This window comes from Haliaeetus leucocephalus, unplaced genomic scaffold (genome assembly GCF_000737465.1).
Source record: "Haliaeetus leucocephalus isolate CR32 unplaced genomic scaffold, Haliaeetus_leucocephalus-4.0 Scaffold362, whole genome shotgun sequence".
Taxonomy (NCBI): domain Eukaryota; kingdom Metazoa; phylum Chordata; class Aves; order Accipitriformes; family Accipitridae; genus Haliaeetus; species Haliaeetus leucocephalus.
In genome coordinates, this window is record NW_010972798.1 from 6193804 (window position 1) to 6205288 (window position 11485).

Sequence of the window (11485 nt, forward strand, 5' to 3'; positions counted from 1 at the left end):
CTGGGGCTGGCTGTGTAGGTCAGCCGGCAGCTTCCCTTCAGCAAGCCTGCCCGTGGGGCGGAGGCAGGAGAGCAGTGCTGCCCTGCGGCTCCGTGGCCCGGGGTGGGGAAGGTGCTGGGCAATGAGGCCGTTGCGGCCCTACCAGGGCTGTGGGGGAGGAAGGCCCGGTACGGGCAAGGGGAGCCACAGAGGTGGCGCCTTCCCTCAGGGCAGAGGCTGCGGCCCCCTGAGGAGCCGGGGCGGGGTGGGGGGGGCTGCGCTGAGGCACGGGCGGCCCTGCCCAACCTGCCTTCAGCCAGACTGGAGCGAGGGCTGCCTTGCTCGCCTCCTTTCCAGTCGGCTCCGGCCCCTTCTCGCAGGGAGCCTGGCTGAGGGATGGGCGGTGGCTGTGAGGGAGGCGAGGCCTGTCGGGGCGGGGGGGGCTCTGGCCGTTGCGGTGGCCCGGTGCTCCCACATGCGGGAGCGGTCGCAGGTCTCTGCGTGGGTCTTGGTTTTTAATAGGCTGTCCGAAGGCAACTTGTAAATTCGGTCATTTGTAGGGTGTGGCTTCCCTCCTGGCTTAAAGAATTTAAACAGAATGTTGTCATCTGTTGGTTAATGGCAGTGGGCTTGTCTAAGAGTTTCTTGTGTCAGAACTGAAGCCTCTGTGTCAAGTTCCCCTTCTTCGTGTTTGCTCTGGGCCACTGACAACTGCTAACTTGCTGCCAGGCTTTTTTTGGGGTGGGGGTGGTAGGTGGGTGGTGATGGGGAGTGTCTGAGTAGTCAGCTCATGTTCATGACCAAACCTAAACCCAGATGTGTTAGTATCAGCTCACTAACACTTTTCTCCTCTCCCCCTGCCCTTACAATTGGTAGGTATTCATCTTCATGAAGGAAAGAAACACATGAGAAGATCCAATTAGAACTATAGTGTTCACTTCAAGATGGCCCAAAAGGAAAATGCTCATCTGCAAGTCTCATCTTTGAACAGTGCCTGCATTCTTTCAATCAAAGAAAAATGTTTTTTGAGAAAGATGACTTGTGAAATCTGTGAACAAAGCTGAATTAAAGGATACTGAATGACAGACAACATGCCTTACAATGGACACTTATCTTGAAGGGTTGACACTGTGCTCTTAAACTAAAACACAGGCACTGTGAAAACACTGATCCTGAACAAGAATAAGGATTATAGAAACTGCATCAGAATGTTTGTTAGTCCCAGAAGAGTCAGAAAATGCCATTTTTTGCAGATATTTGCCACTTGCTTCATACTGTGTCTCATGATTTTTTGGGGACCGTTTGATAATCACATTGTGAGCCATATGAAGTCCTATTCGTACAGATACCTCATAAATAGCTACCATTTTGTGAATGACAGCCTGTCTGTCAACAGGGATAACTTGGACAGAGTATCAAGCTACCAGTACTTGATCAACCACAGAGAGAAATGTCAGCAGCAGGATGTCCTTCTCCTGTTGTTTGTGAAGACTTCTCCCGAAAACCGTCATCGGAGGGATGCAATTAGACAAACTTGGGGTAATGAGAAGTATGTTCGTTCTCAACTTAATGCCAACATTAAAACTCTTTTTGCTTTAGGACAACCAACAGATCATCTGCAGCAAGCACAGCTGCAAAGAGAACTTCAGCTGGAAGACCAGAAATACAATGATTTGATTCAGCAAGACTTCTTGGATACTTTTCACAATCTTACTCTTAAATTGCTTTTGCAGTTTAGCTGGGTGAATGCCTACTGTCCTCATGCCAGGTTCATTATGTCTGCAGATGATGATATATTTATCCATATGCCAAATCTTGTTGCCTATCTCCAAAGTCTAGCACAAATAGGTGTTCAAGATCTCTGGATTGGTCGTGTCCATCGTGGATCCCCTCCCGTAAGAGACAAGAGTAGCAAATACTATGTTCCATATGAAATGTACCAGTGGCCCTCTTATCCCGACTATACAGCAGGAGCTGCATATGTAATATCAAATGATGTAGCAGCTAAAGTATATGAGGCTTCATTGACTCTCAATACAAGTCTTTATATAGATGATGTTTTCATGGGTCTCTGTGCCAATAAAATGGGAATTGTACCACAATATCATGTATTTTTTTCTGGGGAAGGAAAGGCTCCATATCATCCCTGCATTTATAACAAGATGATGACATCTCATGGGCATGTAGATGATCTTCACCAGCTCTGGAAGCAGGCTACAGATCCCAAAGTTAAAAAGTTTTCTTCGGGGATTTGGGGTGGAATATACTGCAGATTAGTCAATATTGTGCTTCTCTGTAAACTGTATTATGAGGACACGTATCCTTGTTCAGCTGCATTTTCGTAATACTTGAATATCTGCGTTGAAGATCCACTGAGCCAAAACAGAGCAACAACTTTTTAGCTGTTTATTCAAAATATATGTAAACATGGAAAGATGTAAAACTTAAATGTGAATAGTTTTGGGGGGGCGGGGGAGGGACACGGTCCCAAATTCTGTTCAGAAACTCCTATTGGAATAGCTCTCCTACTGTACTGCAACTTTTTACATTGTAGCCTGTTTCTTTTTTTACACTCTTCAAGGTATGCAAGTCTGGATTAAATGAACTGTAATGGACTTGACTTCTAGACTTTGAAATGCTTGACGAAAATGTCTGTTACTTTGAACTTGTCAGTAAGTCTTAGCTTTTTTAAAAAAAACTTAATGTGAACTAAGGCACGCGATGGTAAAAAGAAAATCTGCTATATCAAAATGGAGTAGACCTTTCAAAACATGAGGAAAATAGAACTTCTGACTTCATGACTGAGACTATTGCAGTAGTTTAAGGCAATGTAAATCGGTTACAAATATTTGCCATTTCTCAATGCTTCACAGAAAGTCTGGACCTGCACAATTAACACAGTGCTAGAAGTGAAGACCTGCTACAATCTTTTTCTCAGAGCTCCCTAAATCTTTGAAATAGAGAAACAGTGTTTGAGTGCCCTCTGACTTGGTTAAGTAACAAAGGAGCTATCTTTAGATCAGGAATGAACTTGAAAGGATAAAAATCAAATATTACTCATGTAATGGTTTTGCTAACCTTTCTCTGCCTTCTGAAAACTGAAGCGGTATATTTGAACAGTCCAATCTTTAATAAGCAAATAAGCTAAATGAGTTTTCTTTTAACAATGCTTCTGCTTTCCAACATTAATGGTTCTAAAGGTGAAAACCAAGCAAAAGTCCCTGAGAATGTTACTTATAGCTAATTTGAAGCTGTTAAAGACTTCAAAAAAGCAAAATTTCATGCTTGTACTAACAAAGAGGGAGGTTATTTTCTGCACAAAGTTTGACTTCACAGTGAAGGGTGAGGGAGATGTTGAGCCACAGAAACTCAGAAAACAAATGAAAATCACTGAAATATTTCTCCTGAAGTCTTAAGCACAAGGTTGTCTTTAAAATTTCAGGGTAGTTTGTGTCCACAAAGCCCTTAATCTTTAAAATATATTTCAATAATATCACCTGCAGGAGGAACAATACACCTGTGCATTGTAAATCAGGATAGAACTAAGTGATGCTCAAACTCCAGGCATTATGAGTTGTACTGTGGTGCCATATAAATATCATAGAGAACCAAAGTTCTAGGATGTCTGCAGTCTTTTTCTGTATAGCTCACTAACAGTGTTTTCACAGACTCTCAGGACAGCTATTTTAGTTGCTAGTTGCCAAACCTGTGGTAGTTCTTCCTGGAGTGGACACACAGCCCACGCAAGGTATGGTCAGATATTGCTTGTGAACTGATGTGATGCTGGAACAAGTTCTAGTGTGGACAGTGTCAGAAAGCTACTTCTGAAAGCTTGAATGAGTCATGCTTATCAGTAGAGCAATAACAATGCAAAAGCTCAAGTTATCAAGCATCTGTCGGAAATGTGCTAATTACAGGAGTGATACTACTAGCTTTTCCTGTCTAAGACTATAGCCTTTTTCTTCTGCCTGAAGTTTCTTGCTCTTTGGAGCAGTGAGGTACTTGATCTGTGTCTTTTGACTTTACTGTAGAACAGCTATACAGGACTTGGCAGTTTTAAGCTGCAAGTAAGTAGTAAACTTTTGCTTAAATAATTGCTACTGCTCTTGGAGCTGTGCTGCAGGCTTTAATGGTTTGGATGGCCAGTGGTGTATGTTAGCATAGACAGAATCCAGGAGTGAGCTTGCTGACTGTCCTCTAAGCTGCCATTTCAGATGGATGGTAGGTAGCCACTGGAATTAAGTGAAATATGTAACTGTCTATAATTGTTTTCCAGAAGGAAAATAATAAGAATCCTAACTGGATGCAAATGTTGAATATATAAAGAAAGAGCCCACAAATATATCATTTACCAGTGTCAGAATGATTGAAGAATGTAACAGCTATACTTTCAAAAGAACAAATCCTGTTCTTGTTATTGCCTATACAGATTGACTACAGTATTGAGGATGTGTGTTTTTTAAAAGAAAAAAAAAAAACAAAACACAAGACAACCCTAGATCTATATAACCTGTTGACTTAGAGCAATAAATGCACATATAGAGAAAGTAGTATTCTGTACTGAAGGAAAGCTGCTTCATCAGATCTCTGACCTGTTGTGAGCTGTTTAAATCAACAAGCTGCACAGCAAAACTGCACTACTAGAAAAAGCCACCCTGTTCACTGTAGGGAAGGAGGGTCCTCATATGCAGTATGCAATCAAAATGTACTATTAAGACTACGATTTTTTCCAGCATAACTATGTGTTGGGATTTATTGTTTTCACTCATACAAGCAAAGGTAAAGAAATTTAAGTAGCTTAAACTTCTATAGGGTAATGACCTATCTAACATCTAAAACACTGTTTAAATGTAGTTTCCCATTATCTGAAAGTCACTTTTGACCGTTGAAATACTTTGTTTTACAGCTGGTTTGAGTTTTGTTTGGATTGTTTCTTAAGCTTAAAAGGGCCTTGATGTTTGTAGTATGCATTTCCTTTTGCTGCAGTGAAAAGAAATTGCTTGTTGAATAAAAAGGAAAGCATGAATGCACTCCTTTAAGAAAAATGGAGATGCTAGAAAACTTCTTATTTTCTGGTTCTAAACACTGACTTAAGATTTGTACACCTTTATCTGGAACCTTTTTTTAACAATAGTCTCGGTGCTCCAATGCAGGGCTGTCAGGTTTTACTTCTACAAATAAAACTGTATCAGCCTGAATGGTCACTCCTCATTAAGAGTTTGACATTGTTGCACAGCATATTTAATGCTAAAATTGTTTTTACCTGTTTGTTTGGTTTGCATCAGTTTCCCTTTGATATTACTAATTTTTATACAAAGTATTCAATATTTATTCTTACTTTGCTCTGTACCACAAAAAGACAATTGTTTTGTAAAATTTGTTTTGAATAAACAGACTTATTTCTTTTAAAAAAACAACAACACAACAAAGGTAAATATCTCTTGTTGCTTTCTTTGTAACTCTCATGCTTTTAAATGCTATTCTGACTGCCCTCTTAGGAGAGGCCTTGGAACTGCTTCTCCCTCCCCCCTACCTTCCCCTGCTTCCTTTCTGTTCTACCTTGAACCAAACATTTTGTGGAACAAAAGACAAAATTGGTGTTCCCAAGAAAGGAGACAGCTCAAAAATTTGTTTACCAAGCTTCTAAGTCTAAAGTTGTATAAAACAGACAGATATTAGAAGCTTAACCTGTTGGTCATATTAACTCCAAAATTGTATGTTCTCTTTAGGCAATCATTCTTCAAGAGATATGTATCTATCTAAAGTTCTCTTTCAGATCACACTTTGCACTTTCTGAAAACTAGCTGATGGTTTGGAGACCACTCAGTATTTTCATAAGGTATAATTAAATTCAGATAATAGTAAGTTGCATTTTTGTATGTGTCTCTGATTTGTCTGGCATAATGTATCAAGCTAGCGGTTTTAGAAATGTAGTCTTTTGCATCAAGTTAAGTGTATACCTGTGTGAGATGGATAACTTATACTTAATGTTATGCCTCTAAACCATACTGAAGAAGAGAACAAAGGAAATTAAGTTGGGGAGGATTGTGGGGTTTGGCTTGTTGCAGGGTGGGTTTTGTTGGTTTTCTTTTGTTTGGTTTTGTTTTGGTTGGTTGGTTTTTTTTAGTTGCTGCCTCTGGCCTAGAAACAGTGCAGTTCAACCAAATTAAACTGGGTTTGCTTGGTACTTTTTGTTAAACTGAATGATTCAAGTATTTAGTGTTTTAAAATGCATCGCTAATCTCTTTCTCAAGACTTTACAGAAAGGGAGAAAAGATTATTGCTTGCATTTAAAAAACCAGAAGCTTCTCAGAGGCATATAGTCAAATATGAATATGCTGAACATGATGAGATGATCTTTAATACTGCTTTTTTGTAAATACATGCAAGGGTTATTCTAATGACTTATTTTCTCATATCATGTAACTAATGCTTCTAAGAAAAAAAAAATTGCAAAAAATAGCCCAAGCCCCCAACCCAAACCAAAAGATAAATCTTGCTTGCTTTTCCAGCTGATAGATTGTGTATAAATCCATGGCTATAAACATTTCAGTGACTTAATTATATCTAATCATTAATCTTGAACTTGAAAGAAGTTGTAGCGAATGTACCATAAATGCAGTTATTTTGCATTCTAAGAACAAAAAAATGATCCTGGCTCATGTGTGCAGCCTTACCTCCTCCTTGTTGACAAGTTCTCATCACTTTCACTCATCACCAGGACTCTGCTAGATCCTCCTTGACTAGCTTCATGCATCACTTCAATCTGAGTAAGAAGGACACATTAAAAGTGGAAATACTTAATTGCTGATGCTTTTATTTAGAGAACTTTAACTCTTTAAAAGAATAAAAACCAGATCCTACCTAGTCTAGTAAGTAACTGGACAAGTTAAAATAATTGAATTCTAGATGTACAAGTTGTAAATCAAGAATACCTCCTCTCTATTTTTCTATTTCCTTACTCAGTATTGGCATGGGAGGCATTCTTGACTGCAGGCAGTCTTTATATATTCCACCGTAGAAGGTGAATGATCTCTTTATTCAGATAATTACAGGCATAGCAGTCTGTTCCTTAGACTCTGAAATACTATTTTTTTTGTTTCCTGCCTGAAGCCAACCCAAAGACTTCATGTTTTCAGAGTTCTTTGTTCAGTACCATATGGAGAAGTCTAGGGAATCTTTCTTGTGCCTCTGAGAAGTGCTAGTACTTGTAGCAGTATTATGTAAGACAGCATACACCCTCAAATACTGAGCACAGTATACATGTGCAAGGGCTGTCCCCAGGTTGAAACGGACTGAGGCTTTTTACATAATATTTTGATAAACATTAAGCTAATTCCTTGTCCAGTCTTGCAGAGTTGGATCATTTCAAGTGGGCTCCACGCAAGTTTTAAGCAGGCTTGTTCCCCTTTTTGCCTGCAGCTTTAAAAGTACCAAGCATTACTTGGGTTTACTCAAAGGCAATCTCTTCAAATTCAGTAAAACTCAGATGCTGAGTTTGCAGTTAATCCAAACTCCAGTAGAGTCTTTAAGTTCCTGAGCACTTTTGTTTTTAAGGACTGATTCTGAGGAAAAAAGCAGTGGGTTGTCTTATATTCTGTATAGCTAAATTACTTAGCTGGTTCGTGATGATGATAGAATCCATTGATAAACTGTTCTCCCCAAAGTATTATCAGAACAAATAAAATACATTTTATAGCAACAATGGGAGGGAAGGAGGGGGGCATAAGTTGCACTGTAGTCTTGGAAAGTACATTTAAAAATGAATGGTTGTCTTTATAAAGCCTGTACCATGTTGTTGCATATACCTGACTATGTGGGAGGAATGCAACTGATTACCTGCCCTACTGTTGAGAGTAAGACTGATGAGCATAAGACTAATTCCAAAGTTACTTTCTGTGAGTTTAGACAAAGGTGAGACCAGCTGTATATTTCTGCTGATAACTAGATTTTATTCTGTGCTTATTGCTGAAGTTGTAGGCTGTTTTGGCCATTTCAGAAAATGGACTGCATTTTAATTTTTGCTTTTCAGCTTTAGGGAAATAAAGGTCAAATGTATGAGTAAGGGGTACAGATAACAGAAGAGTTGGGTTGAAGTAGCTTGCATTATATCAAAAGTTAAATAATAGAATTGTGCCAGGTAGACACTTGATATATTTTTAGCTTTTCATGCCTCAGGGTAACACTATTCTTCCCCTTCCGCCCCCTAAATATTCCTGTCCCCCCTGAAAAAAACCAAATTAACAAAACCCCAAAATAAGTAGTTCTGATTGGTGTGGAGTTTCTGCACTAACACGATTAAACTGGTTTTTGGATATTTATGCCAAAGTAGCACATCATGCATGGCTGTTACTGATGTAAGAAGTACTGATGTATGAATTTTGTCCTGTGAATTACTCATTAAAAATCAGAAAATCCAAAGTGCTTATTTTAAGAATACCTTCAATAATAGTGGATTAAGCTGGAAAACACCCAGAGAACTTTTATCATAAAATGTGATCTCTGTTATTGGATATGCTCTTATATAGAGTTCACCTTTAAAAATTGCCTTTAAAATAATTAATGAACTATGAAAAACTTAACAGCTGCAACTGCAGGGGCTAGTGTGTCATGTCCTTTCCCTGGTATATAACCTATTTTAGGTTGGGGTATTTCTTTTCCCCAGAGATGTACTGTCAAAGCTTATTCCCTTCCTCTTCTGCCCCCAAACTGCTGAACATTGTGAAAAAGGCTACTTGCTGGTTTTATCACACTTTCATGAGGCAACCAAATCAAGATCATACCTCTCTCCCACACTACCCAACTTCTTCTGCTATTCATTTTGACTATTAGTTGTATTATTTCCCTCAACACATTCAGGGCCTGCTCTTATTCTTTTCTTTCTCAAAGCATACCTTAAATTGCATTTTTACCATTCTAATGCTATGCTGCCATAAAGAGCTAATAATGTGAATCTTAATGCAAGGAAGATGCAGGAAAGCTATGGCAAAAGGATGTTATTTAAAAGGTTGTGAGTGAATGGCACTGCATATGATTTGATTTCTGTCTTATTTTTGGTAAATTTTAAAGGGGATATTGGCAAAGTTACATAGCACTTGTGCACAGACCATTCAGAATACGACTTCAGTGGTACTCTTCCTCTCTCTCACAGGTATATTTACCTCATCTAAACCCAAACATTTTAAATAAGACAAATGAGGAAGAAAAGAAGTCTGGTCTCTGAAAGTGGATGTTTCACCTAGCTTGGGCAAATGAGAAGTTTCAGGATGCAGGTGCTGTTCATCTTAGTTACAAGAGTTGCAGATGAATGAAGTTTCTGGATCCTACTGCTTCCAGTCTTAAAATACTCAAGGAGGGCCAAATGCTGTCTTGATAGCTTGTTATCCCAGTCAGTCTCTACAGCTCAAACAAAAGACTCCCTACTGTCAGGGCGGGATTCTTAAATGCTGTCAGGCTTGGGAATAGGGTGGAAAGGATAAGGATGTCCAAAGAGTCCTAAACAGAATCTTGCTGCAGAAAAAATAATGCAACAAATTTCATCATAGAGACACAAAAGCAAAATACATTTCCCTGAACCTTACTTGCCCATGCAGCAACAGGTAACGGTGGAATTTTTCTTTGGTTGCTTGGTTGTTTGTTGGTTTATTTCTAAGTATTAAATGTCTAGTCTTTCCTCCTTTGTGTAGAAACTACCCTTAGAAAATACTTAAATGAGGAAAAAATATATAACTTTGTAAAACCCTGAACGTAACACAACTTCAGAGGAGCTGGAATAAGATTCCAGTTTTAGAAACAAAATAGTTCACATGCTATAAGGAAAGACAGAAACTTTGGAGGCACTTTAATGTATTATTGTTGGACATTCCCTTCACCTTTCCCCTTTCATTCATTGAAAGTGATTTCTACTTTAGTGTAACTTGTTTTTTCCATGTGCATGAGCATAAATCTTTTTTAACACTGTCATCTGAGTAACTTTCAAACTGCAACATGAACTGTAAAAAAAAATGCTTAGCAGAGAATTAACTTCTAAATGTTCAATTTTTTAATTCCAAGTGTGTAAACCTATATATTGGTTTGAGTTCTCTCACAATATGGGATGTCCCTAAAACACAGATATGCCTACCTTAATTCCACCTTTAGTCTTCTTGATGTTTTTCTTTTTTGATAACTCTACTTCAGAAATGGTCTTTGGAGGGCAGGAAATTTCTGTGGACCTCCTGTTGGTAGCTGAAGGAGTCAAAAAGAAAGTAACATTAGAAGATGTGTGCTGAAAGTTGAAATCCTACTTCCTCATAAAAGCAATGAGCAAAGATCCTGTCACATCAGCGGTAACTGAGACCTGGCTTAGAGAATGAATTGTGGCTGGAGTGGTGAAGGACCAGCTGGCACAAGGGATGGGCTGCATTGTTTGGTGCTCTGCTGTGTCTCAAATTGGGACCTACAGCTCCACACTGTAATGACTACTTTGGTTTGGCTTCCTCCCTGGCAACCATCTTCAGGGTAGCACAGGTAAATGTTAGCCAGCTGTATCAACAGTTGGGTAATTTTCCCTTGCATAGTTTTTCAGCTCAGGTGTTATTACTTGTGTGGGCCCAAAGAAAGGAAATTTTGGTTCTGGTAATGGTTATCTAGTGTCAGATTATAAAGGATTGTTCCCTGTAAGGTTTCATCATGTGAACAAGTCTTAAAAGAGAAGGTGTTCAACAAGTTGCTGTGACCATGTATATAATGACAGTGAATCTGAGGAAACTGTTTCAGAATATACTCTGTTGTGTCAGGTTTGTTGGGCCTTGCAGGCTCTGTAAACCACAGTTGACAGTTGTCTAATGCTACTAGAAAATCATTCTTAACAACATAACCACTTACCCTGAGACTGCTGTCCAAAGAAAAGGTTTAGAACAAACTGTGAGAAGGGGAATCATAGATTTCACTTGAGGAGAAAGGAATCTCTCTGTTACAGTGTGTATCTTTGTTTTAAATTGATAATGAATTCACAGTGCCTGCTATAGAAGTACAAGGCAAACAGTGCTCTCCTTTTTCTTAGTTGCTGAATTGATACAGGCAACCATGCATGTCATGGTAAAACCAAATATGAATACCAGATGAAATGATGAGAGAATCTGGGTCAGGCAACAATGAACAAAATTGTTGCAATTCTGAGATTAAGTCCTTTTCAGTTTTATTGTGGGAAAACTTTCTAATTAAACAAGAACTTCTCTAAAAATAAAAGCTGGTGTTTTCAAATGCATCTGGTAACATTCTGTTTAAGATGGTTTCATCAAGTTTAACGTTTTGAGGCATTGAGAGTCTTGGTGGTCACGAAGAACTTCTCTGTGAGAAGCTGAGGGATACAATAAAAAAAGATGCAGACTTCTTTGAATGAGGAGTACATAGTATCAAAAGCTTTATGTAGGAGAGTGGCATGGTTTAAGCTCAGCCAGCAACTAGACACTACACAGCTGCTTGCTCATTCCTCCTACCCCTGCAGTGGGTTGGGGAGGAGAAT

The 11485-nt window shown here is 39.0% G+C and overlaps 2 protein-coding genes across 2 annotated transcripts in view; one reads left to right on the forward strand and one right to left on the reverse strand.

Moving 5' to 3' along the window:
• The window catches only part of MCF2L2 (MCF.2 cell line derived transforming sequence-like 2), a 160136-nt gene that overhangs the window by 83386 nt on the left and 65265 nt on the right, over positions 1-11485 (reverse strand). The window contains exons 14-15 of the mRNA XM_010572952.1: positions 10103-10206; positions 6657-6745 (exon numbers count right to left, since the gene is read on the reverse strand). Of these exons, the coding sequence (XP_010571254.1) occupies positions 6657-6745; positions 10103-10206 (193 nt within the window). The remainder of the gene's footprint in view (positions 1-6656; positions 6746-10102; positions 10207-11485) is intronic.
• B3GNT5 (UDP-GlcNAc:betaGal beta-1,3-N-acetylglucosaminyltransferase 5) lies at positions 1188-2364 on the forward strand. Its single transcript, XM_010572951.1, has one exon. The coding sequence runs from the start codon at positions 1188-1190 to the stop codon at positions 2322-2324; it is 1137 nt and encodes a 378-aa protein (XP_010571253.1). The 3' UTR covers positions 2325-2364.